The sequence below is a fragment of the Gopherus evgoodei genome, chromosome 2, assembly GCF_007399415.2.
Source record: "Gopherus evgoodei ecotype Sinaloan lineage chromosome 2, rGopEvg1_v1.p, whole genome shotgun sequence".
Classification (NCBI taxonomy): domain Eukaryota; kingdom Metazoa; phylum Chordata; order Testudines; family Testudinidae; genus Gopherus; species Gopherus evgoodei.
Genome location: NC_044323.1, coordinates 276,730,704 through 276,747,552, shown reverse-complemented (window position 1 = coordinate 276,747,552; position 16,849 = coordinate 276,730,704). Strand labels below are relative to the sequence as shown.

Sequence of the window (16,849 nt, the reverse complement as noted above, 5' to 3'; positions counted from 1 at the left end):
TTTATACATAATTCTACATTGTAGTAAAGTTCAACTTTCATGATAAAGAGATTGCACTACAGTACTTGTATTAGGTGAATTGAAAAATACTATTTATTTTGCTTTTTTTACAGTGCGAATACCTGTAATCAAAAATAAATATAAAGTGAGCACTGTAAACTTTGTAGTCCATGTTGTAATTGAAATCAATATATTTGAAAATGTAGGAAACACCCAAAATATTTAAATAAATGGTGTTCTATTTTTGTTTGTGTGTTAATCACTTGCCAGCCCTATTTAAAATTGAATGATATGGCAGTTTGCATTAGTGCCAAATTCATAAACTGAAGGTTTCATTTTTCAATAGATGTTCAAGCAGATGCTGTCAGAAAAGCAGGCAAAATGGGAGAGCTATAAAAAGGAAGGGTCTGAAAGGATGACTGAACTTGCTGATGTCTTTTCAGGAGTTAAACCTCTTACAAGAGTGGAGAAAAATGGTAATTTAAATGAAACTAACAAATGGAATAAGCAAGTTTTGTATTTTGGGGGTGAGGGGAGAGATAATGCTGAAAATAAAATGTTTATGGGATATTAATCACAGGAAAAACTTTTCCCTTCTTTGTTGTGAACCCAGCACCACATAACCAGAAACTAAAACAGCCCTGGCTACTTTCACTGTAAAAATATAGCATAAAGCAAAACCAAAACAAGCAGCATCACTGATGATAAATGTGTTTGGGGGGGTTTAATTTCAGGTTTTACAATCTACATTGGTAGTGGTGCTGCAGCTTAAAAATTATTTTAAAATATTGCAAGAGACTTTTATGTTGACCATATCCCCTTAAAATCACATGTTGAGAGGTTGGGATTTTAAAAGCAAAATTTAGAATCTTTGTTTATTTACTTTATGTTTTAGGAAAGATTAATGTTTTTAGTATTAAAGGCAAGTCATGCATTTTATTAATCAGATCTTCAATTGTGTTTGTGGCGATTGAGTCACTAATTTAAAATTTTCCTTTTTCCTGGTTAAACAGAAAACCTGCAAGCTTGGTTCAGAGAGATCTCCAAGCAAATAATGTCTCTAAACTATGACGACTCCACTGCAGCAGGCAGAAAAACTGTACAGCTGATACAGGCATTGGAGGAGGTAAAGACAGGGGCTTGGGAGCCATATTGTGTAGCAACTTTGGAAAACACATTTGATAAGCTTGTGTTGGCCTATCAACAAGATGGATCACAACGTGTTTTTCTAACTTAAACCCCTTATACAAATACAGGCCCCAATTCTGTAATCCACTCCATATTATCATAAGAGTTCACCTGTAAAGATCTGATTGCAGGATAAGGGCTATAAAGGAATCAATTTTCCCCCATTAAGTTCAGTAGCCTTTAAGACAAAATAAGTGCTATACATCAGTTGGGAAAGGATGTGAAAAGAGAACCCAAATTTGTTGAAACTGCATGGGAAATGTAGGAGGCAAAAGAGAAATATCCATATTAGAATTTGGCCAGGACACAAGAGCAAACACCAAATTGCTTTCTTAGTAACATTCCAAAATAAGAGAGGGTTTTGATGACTGTTGTGTTTTGTTTTTAGCAGGAAAAATATTGTAAACTTATTGAATCTTTTTTATCAAATCATCTGAGGAAGAAAGAAAAAAGACAAATGGAGACTTTGTTTTAACACAGGTCCAAGAATTTCACCAGCTGGAATCTAATCTGCAAGTTTGTCAGTTTCTTGCCGATACCCGCAAGTTTCTCCATCAGATGATACGAACAATCAACATTAAGGAAGAAGTCTTGATCACCATGCAGATAGTGGTGATCTTTTCTTATGCTTGGCAGTTAATTGACAGGTATGTTACCAGGGTTTGTTTGTTTTAATTCAATCTTGTGTTCCTTTTAATTTTCTCCCATTTATCATTGTTGAAGTACAACTTCTTCATTCAGGAGAAATTGCAATGCATGTCCATTCCTAACTTGCACAAAACTTGCAAATGCTGTTAACTCTTGCAGCTTGTTCTAAGTAGCAATGCCTAGGGCCATATTGTGATGTTCTGAGGAGTCAGCTCCCATTGCCTTGAATAGGAATTATGGGCCCTTGTTGAGCTTGTTTCTAGGAGAGGTTTACATGATACTACAATTTTGCTATCTATTCTTAACCCAATTATAACACCCTTGAAGATTAAAATGGACCAAGGTTTAGCCTGTTAAGTGATTTCCAGGTAACAAGGATCCAGATTTTTTCCGGGTTTGTTTTGTTTTGACCAAAAACAAATGGGCAGACCATTGCCACAAGAATATAAATGGCATGTCGCTGCACTGGGTGTTACTGAGTGTCTGACACTTTCTTATCTTGTTCCACCACTTACCTTATATTAACTGAACTGTTGGCCCAAAAAGCATCTCGGTTGGCCAAGTTCATTTGTGGTATAACTTCCACTGACTTCATATGCAATTTCTGCATCAGACTGTGGTACAAGAGAGAAATAGTTTGAGATGATGGACCTGATATTTTTACTTTTTTTTTTTTTTCCCCCAGCTTCACATCTATCATGCAAGAAAGCATAAGAGCCAGCCCATCAATGGGTAACTAACTCAGAGCTACTTTCCTAAAGGTAAGCAGAATAAATGAATGACTCCTACTTTCCCGTTGAAGGTATGCCAACAATATGATTCCATGTTTAACTCATCTATAATTAGACCTTAGAATTTATCTGTATACATGACCACTTGTAAGGACCATACGTGTTTAGATGTGTCTAGTTCTGATTACCAGTACTTCTCATACATTAATAAAATGACTTAAATATTTTTTAAGTAACAGGTGCACATAATTTATTATGGAACACACCTAGTCATATTAATAATTAATTATTCATATTAATAATACCCAGTACTCTCATCAGTAGATTTGAAAATGAGGTCAGTCTCATTATTCCCAATTTGCAGGTGGGGAAGCTGAGCTCAGGATATGAAGTGACTTGCCCTAGAACACCAACAGGCCAGTGGCACAGCCAGGAATAGAATGCTGGTCTTCTGAGGTCAAGTCCAGCACTCTACCTCTAAGCCACACTGCTTCCCTAATAATTAGTCCAGTTATCTAGTAGCATTAGCTGGAGACATTGGTGTTTTTATTGAACACAGATGTGGCTCTTTGTGCAGGAACTAGAGGAGGCTGAATGAATGATGGAAGCGATGTTGCTGATGCATTTAACCCACCTTGAGGCAGATCTGACGTTGATTTAGAAGGATACATTTTCACCGCAATATTAAGAATGGGAAATGTTTTTGATTGAGGAAAATGAGTACATGGGGCAGGAGGACGAGACCATAAGAAAATAAAATGCCTCCTTCTGCTGCCCGTGATCTGCAAACCACCAAAACAAGAACAAAATGAATGTAGGGTCATCAGCTTCAGAAGTGTTTTTTCTTAAAAGATACTTTAGCAGGAGAAAATGATGGTGTATCATTGCTCTTTAGCAGGAGAATGACAGCTTGAATTCTGGGTTTTAGAGGTTCATGAGGAATTAGAGATTTTTTAATTGTATATTTGGTAACAGAATCTCAAAATGAAGCAGTTAAAGTATTATAAATTTTATTCCTAGCTTGCATCTGCTCTTGACTTGCCACTGCTTCGTATTAATCAAGCAAACAGCCCTGACCTTCTTAGTGTATCGCAGTATTACTCTGGCGAGTTGGTTTCCTATGTAAGAAAGGTAGGCATGTACTGAGATGTATTCGTTTCATTCCTGAATTGCTTTTGCTAAAACACTTAAGAATTATCCACTGAGTCTGTGTTGCTTTCTTCTGTGAAGGTTCTGCAGATCATTCCAGAAAGCATGTTTACCTCCCTTCTCAAAATTATAAAGCTTCAGACTCATGATATTATCGAAGTACCTACGCGTCTTGACAAGGACAAACTACGAGATTATGCTCAGCTGGGACCACGATATGAGGTGCAGTTGAACTTCAGAATACTGAAAAGTACAATTTATAGCGGCTAAACTTAGCCCGGTGTAAGTAAATGCAACTCTGTTGAAGTCACCTGTTCATACTAGAGCTGCACTTGTCCACTGAGTAAGAATTTAATTTGACTAGTGTTGGAATGAGTGAATCCCAGATTTCTTGGCGACTAACTAGTCATTTTTGTTCTACTGAAAACTCATAATAGAAAGGTTAAAAATATGGATCTCTGTAGAAGAGGGGGATAAATTAAACTGTGGCGGTTTAAAACACCTCAGACACTCAAGTTAACTTTTCCAGATCCGAGGAAGAGCTCTGTGGAGCTCAAAAGCTTATCCCTTCCACAAACAGAGGTTGGTCCAGTAAAAGGTATTACCTCACCCACTTTGTCTCTCAGTTTTCAGTTAATAGGAATCACCAGCATGAAAAACCCCATCACCACAGTGCGCTTATTCAAGGTCACAACAGAGAGGTTAAGGACTGAATGGGCCATTAAGACTAAGCTACCCTCTGGCCTCAGATGTGGAGTCAAGACTGAGGCATGTGGAGGATGTGACATAGAGAAACTTATAGTGCTGTTTGGATTGAAGCTGTTCTGTGGATAGAGGACTTAATTCTCCACTGCTGACAGTCTGGCAGTTTTCACAAACACTAAAATCACTTTTTTTAAAATATAACTATAGATAAGCACTGTAATATACACTGTGTCCTTCCTGCAGTTTTTACCAAAACTTCCACTGACCTCAGCAGGAGTTCCATGTGCAACTTTGACAGCATGTGGCCTAAAGTATAAATATCTCACATAGTCATTGCATCTGATTGGTGCTCTCAGTCAGAATCTGCCCTTACATATGAAATCTGCATTATTTTCGTCTAACTTATACAAACGCTTGGTGCATTCACATTAAACTGAAATTCAGATTGACATACTGGGTTTAGTCACCATCTTTAAACCTTAAGATAGAGGAGGTTTTGTTTTTTTGTTTTCAAGTAGTAATTCCTCTGCCTTCCCATCCCTCCTCAAAATGCTCTTCTTCGCAAAGCCTTCAGTAATAACTTCTTCACAACCCTGTTGTCTGCTAGCTTCTAAGCTCTCTCAGGAAAATGTCTGTCTTGATCATGCAGTGCTAAGCGCATGCATACTTTCTCTGTGATTATTAATACTAGACTAGTGCACTAGAAATGTAAAAATTAGACAGTTGACCAAAATCACTAAATTCTATTAAGTCAAGAGAGGTGTTGTCTGAATAAGGACTGCTGAATTGGGCCTGTTGCTGGCAACCATCACTACTGTGAAATAACTTTAAAAACAATTTATTAAAGCAGTGCCACCATTGTCTCCCAAACAATTACTTCCATTTTACAGACCTTTGAATTGTGTACCTAGACAGAGCAAGGCACCTACCTGTCATTTGTGCCTTTTGAAAATTTCCCTCATAGTTATTAAGCCTCTAAAAAACACCTTTGTTTCTTGTTTTGCTCTTAAAAGACCCACCTGAATTTACCTGAAAGGAAAAACTATTCCATTTTGATGTAAATCACATCTATTAAAAGGCGTGAAAATGACTTTGCTGTAAAATAGCAAGTTTGCACTTAACAAGAATTGATTTGATTATTTATTTTATTTTGCAGTGATTGTACCTGAATTTTTGTTACATTTTAATGGGTAGTTTCCTTTTCTCTCATTAAAGGTTGCCAAGCTAACCCATGCTATTTCAATTTTCACCGAAGGTATCCTTATGATGAAAACTACTTTGGTTGGTATCATCAAGGTAATGTCACTGTGGACGTAACTCTTTGAAGGCAATTAACACTTAACCATAACATTCTCAAAAATCAGTACTCAAACAAGCTTACAAGCAAAAACAAAGAGAAACGGGAAATAATTTGACCAAAGTTTTCAAACTTGAGTGCCTAAAGATGGACCCTAAATAAATGGCCTACTTTTTAGAGGTGCTGAATGCCTACAACTACAATTGAGCACGGACTTGCCAAGGGCTTTAGTATTGGGTGCATTTATTTTACATTTAATGTTACTGTAAAGCTTTTTTTTAAAGAGCAGTTTCTTCATCTGAATGGATCCACTCTTCCTACATATAAAGAACATGTCTACTGCTAGCGGTGTCAAGACAATAAAAACATCTTACGTGTGCTCTGCTCTGCTGCATGTATAACATCCCCTTCCCAAGAGTCATCAGAAATGTTTAAAGTTAGGATGTTGATCACATATCCCTTGACTTAAAGAAGTAACTCTATTAGCTGTAAGTATTAGAAGTTATTCTCTTGTGGACCAGCCACTAGAGGGGACTCAAAATACACAGTTCACCACGGTTTGATAAGTTCGCTTGCTGCCGCCCTTCACACCATTGTTTAAAAGTAAGGTGTTCTTAGATTAAATACTTATATATATGTTTAGAAAATCCTTTTTCTGACTTTCAGAGAAATCTTGTGTTTCTTTTTACCTAGGTGGATCCAAAGCAGTTGTTAGAGGATGGAATAAGGAAGGAGCTAGTCAAACGAGTAGCTCTGGCTCTTCACAGGGGACTCACCTTTAACCCTAGAGCCAAGGTGCTGTACAAGTAGAGTTGGTTTTGTTACTTTCTTTCCGTATGTGAACTTGACTGGAACTTGCTGTACTGGACCTTTTCAAGTAGCTTCTAGCATTTCATATGATCTTTAAGAAGTTTAATGTGAAATTGAAATATAGTTAACTGAAATCACAAATCATGAAGGGAATCAGTACGAGTAGGTATAACTTTTGTAACAAGTTTGTTTTAAATTCCTTTCTTCACTTACCTATCAATCCTGAGTTCTTTGTTTTCCCACAACAGTTGACAGTACACCTCAGCCCACATAAAGGGTCTATCTAAGAAATACAGTTCCTTGCGCCGCTTCAGGTAGCGGTGAAGCACTCAACTGTCCCTGGAAAGGGAGATTCAGTAATCTGGACATGACTCTTGGAAGTTGTGAACATTTCAGTTCATACTATGTTTGTGTTAATAAATTGAATTTTCAACTAACCTTTGATAAGTTTCTTAAAACAGTTCAATTCTGGTGCCCATATGCCCTTTACATTGGCCCAGTATGAAAGCCTAAATAGATCACATTTTGAACTTTTGTTAGGTTGTTTTCCACTGTAACACTTAAAAACAAGTCATTATCCATTCCTTTTGTATACTGCCTCTTCGGGGGAGGGTTAATTAATCTCCTTTTCTACAGCCAAGTGAACTGATGCCAAAACTGAAAGACATGGCAGCTACCATGGATGGATTCCATCGATCTTTTGAGTACATCCAGGATTATGTCAACATTTATGGTTTAAAGATTTGGCAGGAAGAAGTGTCCCGCATTATCAACTATAACGTGGAACAGGAGTGCAATAACTTCCTAAGAACAAAGGTATAATGATGCTGGTTGACAAGATTGTCACAGTTCATAAATGTCTTTAAATTTGTCATTCATGCCACATGAGTAAGTGTGTAATGATTATGCGTGCTCCATCCAGAGAAAATTGAGATTGATTATCAACTTCGTATGCTGGACATGTAAAAGGAAAAAAATTGGTGCTTTTTTTTTGGCTTGTTCAGAGATCCAGACACCGCTGTGCTAAGCACTGTACACACGCAAAGCAAAATAATGGTCCCTTCCCCAAAGATCTTATAGTTTGAGACTATTTTAAAATATAGTCATAAAACAATAAAATCAAGAATAACCCTTCCTCTCCTCCCCAAACCCTGCCCAAAAAAACAAGAAATACTAATTGAAACGTACCAGAAAATGAACCAAACAAGAGCCTAGCCCTTATTTAACCCCCATATCCTGGAAGAACAGATAGGCTGCACTGGATACAGCTGCTATCTGATCATCATGACAAAAGCTGGAGAGCTGCCCAGACCCAGACTTGTGAACACAGCTAGCAAAAGAGCAAATGCATACTCTGTATAAAAGCAGAAGATATAATCCTCTAGTGTTACTTGTCTTTATTTATGTTAGCCCCATTCTTCCTACCACTTCTCTTCAATCTCTGTTGTACAGATCCCTGTTCACTGTTGTTTTTCAATAAAAGCAAAATTATTCTCTGAAGCCAGATTGAAAGGGATCAAAGACAGAGTTGAAAAATTTATTCTAAAATGTGTTTTTCAGATTCAAGACTGGCAAAGTATATACCAGTCCAGTCATATTCCAATACCCAAATTCACACCTGTGGATGAATCTATAACATTTATTGGAAGGCTTTGCAGAGAAATACTGAGGATTACAGACCCAAAGTAAGTACCATATGTCTCCAGCATAGTTCATGAATTATAATGCAGTTTATTTGAATCCCATTTTTGTAATGCTGACATATTTGCTCCCTTGTAACCAGTATAAATTTTCCTTGGTGGTGGACTCTGCTGTTTTAAATATTCAGAACAAAGAACTTTCCCAAATCTATCCTGTACTTTTAAGATTAGTCCAGGTACAATGCTTTAAAGTGTTAACAAAAAAAAAAAATCAGATGGCATGAACCCAGGAAGGGTGGCAGGATTTGACATTGGAGCGAGTGCCCAGAGATCATCTGGTACCTATGATCAGTTCATGTCTAATGTCTGTCTAAGTAACTTAACTTGTTAGGACTGTGGCACTTCCTGGGGGTACCCAGCGTTGTGTGTCACCTCACTACCACCTGCTCTTAGCATGAGGAAGCCTTCTTTATGCCAGCTGTTGGTCAGTTCCCCAGCTCCATCAGCCTCTGGCAACACAAGCACTGCCTCCCATGCCTCCGCAGGCCCTGCTCTCTCTGTACAGGTTAACAGTAGGCACACTCCAACCGCTGAGTCCTCTGAGCATCTCCCTGGAGTGTCCAGCCCCTGTTCCACTGGACACTCACAGAATTACCAGATCCTGTTTTCAAAGGAACAATACAGCATAGCTTACCAGTTCCACTGAGGAACACAGCTCTGCTTGACACACAGCACTTAGATTTGTTTGAAGATAAAGTGTATGTTTGTTTAACCAAGAACAGAGATATTGGAAACAAAGGATTACATTTAAAATAAAATCATGACACGCATACTAGAGCCTAAACTTAAGTAACAAGGCACTGTCGTGTCATGGAGCAAAAGCTCACCCTAAATCCTTCCAACATCCTTCGCTGTGCTCTTCCGTTCATGACACAAGCACTCCGTCCTCCTACCTCGTTAGTGGAAAGCTGCAGAGTTTATCTGTATCTCTACAGTCATAGTCCAAAATCCAGTGTCAGCACTTGCAAACAGAATAACCTCTGCTTCTTCTGTTTTCCTCCTTAGGATCTCCCCTGGAAATTCTGCAATCATTTGCTTAGCATTTTGCTCAGACTGTAAATAGGAATTCATTGTAAAGTATATTATACTCAATTACATGTAGACAGACAATGGAGAAACATCATCTATGTGAAAGAAACCTGTTTCTCACCTTTTGGTGACCAGCCCCAAGCCACAGACCTAAAGAACGTAATTTTCTGTCTGTCCATCATATATATAAGCATGTCATGTAAGTCCTCTAGTGAAAGCCTGTGTCACACTGATCCTCCATCATTGTGAAAAGTATCTGTGGATGATAGATAAGGAGTTAGCGTGTGTACACACTAACTCAAGGGTTCTCAAACTGGGAGTCGGGAAACCTCAGGGGGTCCTGAGGTTATTACATGGGGGGTCGTGAGCTGTCAACCTCCACCCCAAACTCTGCTTTGCTTCCTGCATTTATAATGGTGTTAAATATGTTTTAAAGTGTTTTAATTTATAAGGAGGGGGGTCGCACTCAGAGCCTTGCTATGTGAAAGGGTTCAGCAGTACAAAAGTTTGAGAACCACTGCACTAACTCCTTATCTATCATCCATGCATACATTTCACAATGATGGAGGATTAGTGTAACACAGGCTTTCACTAGAGACCTTACATGACAACGCTTTGGTGAACTAGTATATATAGATACCAGACCCAGGGGATCCATGTAACCCTTATGCACTTCTGTACCTTCTGCTAGTTGGCACTAAGAGGTCCCGGGGGCCCACGGGCCTCTTAGAAACTCCACCTAGCACTTCTAAAAAAATTGTTTTGTTTCTGAATTTTCCTTTAGAGTCACCTGTTACATTGACCAAATGAACACGTGGTATGATATGAAAAGTCATCAAGAAGTAACTAACAGTCACCTCTTCTCAGAGATCCAGGACACTTTAGGCACTTTCGGTCTGAATGGTCTAGACAGACTACTCTGTTTCATGATTGTGAAGGAGCTGCAGGTAACTTTCGAGCTTCCATTTTTAAAGAACATTCTATGTTACTAATCAGTAACTTGTTTCAGTGGCTATTTGCCACTTAAAAACAAATATTGTAATGTTTGGTCACTCTTGCCAGCCTTTTATAAGAAGAGTTTTTGTGTCAAATACATTTAAATCCAAACAGGTATTCTTCACAAAGATAAAATCCTAGATATCAGATGGAGGAAAGGTCAGAGCTGTTGCTCTGGTGTAAGTGCTGTTACAGTAGTTTACAGGTTAAATGGGTGATATGTGGGGAGAAAGTATTAGAAAGGTATAGTTTTGGTGTCCTGGTATAATTTAATGTTGACCTTGCGTCAACTGCACCCCCGCAAAAAAATTGGATTGTTTGTGCTTAGATGAATCCTTGGGAGCCCAAAAATCTTACTGCTTTATAGGTGAAACTCCGTTATATCGAACTTGCTTTGATCTGCTCGAGTGTGCAGCCTCACGCCCCTCGGAGCACTGCTTTACCACGTTATATTGAATTCGTATTATATCAGGTCGTGTTATATCTGGGTAGAGGTTATTGTTTTACTGAAATAAATAAGGAGGTGTCAATTCTACATAATCTTTTTCTGACCACATGAATACTTGAAACCAAGTCAATTTTTTTTCCCCAAATAACTCCAAAGCAGCTTAAATTAATACTATGGTCTGGCAAAAAATGAATGAAATATTTTGTTGGTTCTTCAAGTATTATTCACTAATAGGAGCAACAGGTTGGTGTACTAATACCAGAGAAGTAGAAAGATTAACCATGGAATTCTTTAGCCTTGTGTTCGGGAGAATTTTCCTATCCTACTCTCCCTATAACAACACAATTGCTGTTAGAAAATGTTGATCTCATTGCTATAATGCCTATATTGTGCTACTAAGATAAAGCATATTTGTGTGTGTAATGTCTGCTAATTTGTTTTTAGAATTTCCTCAGTATGTTTCAGAAAAATATACAAAGAGACAGAACTGTACAGGAAACATTAAAAGCTCTTATGAATGTGGTGAATCCTCTTAAAGGAATTGTAGGTAAGTGCCTCAAATGCAGACTCCTGGAAAGCTAGTTATTATAGGATTTCTGAATGTACTTACTCATCATTTCTTTATTGCAGCAAATTCTAGCAAAATTTATTCTGCAGCAGTTGCCAAAACTCAGAAGATCTGGGCTGCATATCTTGATGCCATAATGAAGGTACATTTTGTTTATAATTTTTTTTTTACTGCTGAGCGCAGTGCATTTCAGGAACTGTGGGATTTGTTACTGGGACATTACCCACGGTACAATCTGCACTGATGAACAGCTGTGTGCTTCAGTTCTCCAACCTGGGGTGCCTTTTACACTGCTTTGCTGTGAGAGCTACTACTCCTGGTCTTCTCTCACACACCCTCCAGTATGAAAGTTACTCCCAGTTATACTCTGAGTGCTATAATCAGCCACTCATGTATTACACTGCAGAGCAACACCAGCAAACTCCCAGTCTCAGACTTCCCCATAATTTTGTATTGTTCGGCTCTCTCCTTGTTACAATACAAGCTCATATAAAGTCCATCATTTTATTGATAGAAAATTATATGCACAAATCCTGTTATCCCAAATGGAGTTCCTCAAACACTTCAATCCCAAACACACTGGTTTATATAAAACAAGTTTATTAATTACAAAAGAGAGATTTTTAAGTAATTATAAGTAATGAGGCATAAAAATCAGAACTGGTTACAAGAAGATAAAAGTAAAACACGGCTAATCCCTAACTTAACAAGATAAGTGAATTCAAAGCAAAGGGGTCTCTCACCATGTTTCAGTATTCTTACTGGCTGAATTCCTTTCATTCAGGATCCTTCTCCCAGTCCAGTGCTACTTCCTTTGTTCTTCAAGTGTTGTCGATGCCATGAGTGGAGACAAAGGGAGGAATCATTTGGGGCATTTGCTCCCCTTTCTTGTAGCTTTCTCTCTTCTTTGAGAATCATCTTCAGCTGAGGTTCAGGAGACAGAATGTCTGTGTGGACAGAAACCCTCAGCTGTCTTTTTTTCAAGATATAGATTTTCACCTACATCCTCTTTCCTTCCAAAAATGGCCATTTAACCAGGTGATGGTCCATTTGATTTTGTTGACACCTGGCTGATGCGTTGGCTAACCTTTGGGGAACTGGTTTGTGGCTGCTCCCTCCAGACTTGGAACAAGTCTTGGTAATACCATACAAAGGAATCTTATAACTTTACATGCAGTGTTGCTGCACATATTTTACCAGGACAATAATGATCAGCAAATTATGAGTTTTCAAATGATAAAACATACTTGGTACAATATTTATCATAGTCTTGTAAAAATAGTGTATTACATGTTAAGCAGGACTGAGCCAAGTCAGTTATGGGATGGGAGTTCTCTAAGGAAAACCCAAGGTGCGGCCTAAAGAGATGCTGGTGAATCATTTCTTTGGTAGTATTTCCAAATCACATAGCTGCATTGCTAAAGATGCTGTGTTTCTGAAAAGACAAAACCTATATCTTGGCTGCTTGTGGTCATTATGATCCCATGGTATTTTCTGCAAGAGGAGGGGTACTCGTCCCTGGTGTCTGGGACAAATACCAACTTGAGCAATAACACTTTCTGGCATAAAATGACTTCTTCAGCTTCAGGCATAAAGCAGGATTTCTCAGAGCTGCTTTCATCACAGTGGTGAAGCATTTGACAGTATTCAAGCACTTATGCTTGCAGTCTGTTGTAGCTCTGTCCAGGGATCTCCTGAGGGCATCCAAAAGCTTTTATTTTTGACCTGCTAAACTCTAACAAATGCCTCTCTTTTCCATGTCTTGCTCACTTATATGTCTGGTGGGTGTTTTGTTAGTGTACATTTTACTATAATCAATGACCCTATGACTCTATTATTAAACACAGCTGAGACTCAAACTGCGAAATGACTTAGAGATCAGTTGAAGACTGCAGGCAACTAGAGGAGATTGTCTTTGGGAGAGGGAATAAACAGCACAGATACAAAATCAGATGACATAAGCAACTAGTTGCATCCTGCACATCACGGGTCTTTTCACCTTGTCCCCTTAATACTTACTTTTGTCATATATCCAAGCAGTATACATGGCACAGGCTAAAGAGGGATCAGGGTGAAGAGTGCAGGAGGGGAGGAGATGTGCTTTGAAACTCTTGCTATATTGAGAAATGGCCCACAGTATGAAAACACTTGAGAATCACTAGTTCAGATTTCTGTCTTAAACTACACTCTCATGCAGCTGCTCTGGCCTATAGAAAGGCTGCTACATTTCACCTAGATACAGGGTGCAACTTCATTGGTGAGCAGATGCTTGATATATAAAATAGTTTATCTGGATATAAGGCTTTCTATAAATGTAAGTTGTTACTGTTAAACATGTTTTCTCTCTGGTTTTTGAAAAATTAAACATTGTTTTCACTACTTTTCTTATTCATTTTTTTTTCTTTACAGGTTGGTCAGATGCAGATTTTGAGACGGCAAATTACCAATGAATTGAATACTCCTGCAGATTCGACTCCAAGCATTTGGCAGCTGCTTTGGAAAACCTCAATAAGTAAGAAGCAGAATGCTTTGATAGCATTATATGTGGTGGTGGTTGCTGTTGTGAATTGAGCCAAATTTTTTTTAAAAAAGGGCAAAGTTTTGACAGTTTTGGATTCGGATAACCACTGACAAATTCAGGAACAATTTGACGCAAACTAACTGTTGATTTAAATGCCAATGAAAAGATACAATTTTTGAATGTATTCAATATTTGGATATATCTGAAATGCAGGTCAAATTTAGATAAGAGATAAAACAGTGACATAAAATTTCACCATATTCTGTGCTTTTTCTCACTTCTACTAATTGTGCAGATGCTGGCTGGTGCTAACACTGAAATACATGCTCTTAGTAAAAGAGGCATCTGAAAAACTGAGAGCAGTTTATTTTTCTTTGATTATTGTTTGTAACAATTTCCAAGATTCTATATCTGCAACTTTTTACTTATGTTAATATGATCTATGTTTCTCAATTGCAGTATGACTTCAGGCTTGTCTGTTGTTTATTATTATTTATAAATGGATAGTTCAGTTAAAATAATGAAATATATAAAGTTGATCTCTATCTTTTTATCGTTTTAGAGCAATCTTGGCTGACATTGAAGCCCATTATCAGAATCCATCATTGCCATATCCTAAAGAAGACAACACACTTTTGTATGAAATCACAGCCTATCTGGAAGCAGCTGGCATTCATAAACCCATTGAATAAGGTCTGATACGTGCTATTGTGTGATATTAGCCAATATTTACATTGAGTTACAAGCAGACATTTTATTTTTGTCTAATTTCTGTAAATGTAGCTAGCAGTTGCTCTTATTTTATCAGAACTTAAGAACATAAGATCTGTGTTGTTTTGGTTTCCTCATGTGTAGCTTCTGTTGATAAGCGTGGTAAACACTGTGTTCCTTTTTCTTCCCAGATATATATAACTACGAAACGACTTCCATATTTCCCCACAGTCAACTTCCTATTTCTGATTGCCCAACTGCCAAAACTTCAGTACAACAAAAATCTAGGTATTATATGAATTGTTATTACATAAATACAGTTGGATTCTGGGTAAATGTAGATGTATTCAAGATATTCAGCTCTTGACTTAAAATGTATAGGCTAAGTTTTTTTGTTTATATAGCGCAGACTGGACCCTCTCTATGTACAGCTCCATTTATAACTTACTGTTTACAATAACTGACATATTGCAATTAATGTGACAGAGGACCTTTTTGTAAATACTTAACAGTGATAATTGAATGTACAAGGCCAAACACAATATAGGTAATATGCACAACCAACTTCTTCACCTAACATGAGTAAAGTAATGCAGAAAATGTATTACTGTCCATTAGCTGTGGGATTCTGCTAATGTGGCAGAGAACTTATATACTAGAAGAACATCTTAACTAGATTGGGAGGCAAGTTCTGAGATTTCATCTTGACCTTTGTAACTCAGGAAAGCTTTGGAGCTGTAAGCCCGATCCAAACCCCATTTTAGTCAATGTAAAAACTTCAGTTGACTTAATTGGGTTTTGGATTGGGCCCTACAGGATGGGGGAAGAGTGCAAGAGAAAATAAGAACATGGTTCCTCATTCTTCAGATTTAGGGGGCCATAAGCCCTGTATCTCCCCTTCTCCCCAAGCCCATTTATCTAAAAAGCTACACCCGTAGAAACTTACCTCTTTCAGGCTCTTCCTATGGTTAGTTTAAAACTACCTAACTTGGGATCTAGTTCCTTGGCATTGTATGACTGTTAACTAGAGTGAAAAGCCATGTCACCAGCCCCGTATGAGTTACAAGGTGGAGAGGGCCCTTCAGGATTTGGAGTGTCTGGGGTTGGATTTGACAAGGTTGATCTGATGCCCCCAAGCCAGGGGACCAACATATGAAAAGTGAAACAGGAATAGCATGAAGCCTCCTGAGAATAACTCTGTTTGGCTGTGATTATAAAGGATGTTTTTTGAACACAGAGGGGAAAATGTGGTGTTTTCCTTTCAGGAATGGTGTGCAAAAAGCCAGCAGATCCGATTGACTGGCCCACCTTTAGTGCTTGGGCTCCTCACTCTGTTGAAACAGTTTCATTCACGATACACTGAACAGTTTCTGGCTCTGATTGGTCAATTTATTCGCTCAACAATGGAGCAGTGCACAAGGTATCTCTTTTCACATTTATTTTAATGTCCCCTTTCATGTAGGACTTTTTATTTGAACATTCTTTTTCATTTATTATTTATTTATTTTTAAGTCTATAATCTGATTAGAATATGTTTAATCATATATTTAGGTGTCATGTGGAAGTGTCTTTTTTTGTGGTGATATCCCACAGCACACTGACCTACAGGAATAAATATTACGTGGGAGGTTGGCATTTTCTAGCAAACTTACCTTAACTAGTCAAAAAGACAATGTCCAGCTGCATGAGTTTCATTTGTGTGTGTATAGTTATAGCCAGAAGATACCAGAAATGCCTGCTGATGTAGTGGTGCCCTTATGTTCCTGGAAGATTATGTTCGTTATACAAAGTTACCAAGAAGGGTAAGTAAGTAAGAAAACTTGGATTCAGCGCGGTGTTGGAAGAGCATTGAAATACACATATCCTTAACTAGTGTAAACTGGCATCAAAACTGAAGGAAATACATGGGTTTACACCAGCTCGGGATCTGGCCATTATTTCAAAGTATTCTACTGTAGTTAAAAGCCCTGGTTGCAGATTTTTACTGCTTACATTTTCCAATCTTAGTCATAATGGGAGCTTGGAATTGGGCGGTCAATACAATAGATGCTTTTCCTGTTATTGGGGACTAGCCTTCATGTGCGTTTTTCATTTGTCCTTTTTAAAGGTTTACTTAATCCTGAGAGCCCTTTATTAAAGATAATTTTGGTTTATGCTGATGTTATGAATAGCGGGGGGTCACGCCTAGCAGGTTCACCACATATTTTCATTCAGGACCTGGGCATCTCTGTCGAGACTGACCAGTTAGGCATGGCAGACAAGTGTATCAAGTCCTCATCAGTGCTCAGCATAAGGAACCTGAAAGGACACATAAAAGTGAAAAAAATCTGTCTGCGAATAGGTCACTG

The 16,849-nt window shown here is 38.1% G+C and overlaps 1 protein-coding gene across 1 annotated transcript in view; it reads left to right on the top strand.

Annotated features, from left to right (window-relative positions):
- Positions 1-16,849, top strand: part of WASHC5 (WASH complex subunit 5) — a 37,076-nt gene that overhangs the window by 18,730 nt on the left and 1,497 nt on the right. Inside the window, 22 exon segments of the mRNA XM_030553813.1 lie at positions 347-476; positions 1,014-1,126; positions 1,669-1,835; positions 2,522-2,597; positions 3,588-3,698; positions 3,798-3,938; positions 5,637-5,717; positions 6,412-6,513; positions 7,165-7,344; positions 8,089-8,213; positions 10,042-10,204; positions 11,146-11,248; positions 11,332-11,411; positions 13,679-13,721; positions 13,724-13,781; positions 14,353-14,467; positions 14,469-14,483; positions 14,693-14,789; positions 15,767-15,804; positions 15,806-15,921; positions 16,217-16,245; positions 16,248-16,303. Of these exon segments, the coding sequence (XP_030409673.1) occupies positions 347-476; positions 1,014-1,126; positions 1,669-1,835; positions 2,522-2,597; positions 3,588-3,698; positions 3,798-3,938; positions 5,637-5,717; positions 6,412-6,513; positions 7,165-7,344; positions 8,089-8,213; positions 10,042-10,204; positions 11,146-11,248; positions 11,332-11,411; positions 13,679-13,721; positions 13,724-13,781; positions 14,353-14,467; positions 14,469-14,483; positions 14,693-14,789; positions 15,767-15,804; positions 15,806-15,921; positions 16,217-16,245; positions 16,248-16,303 (2,139 nt within the window).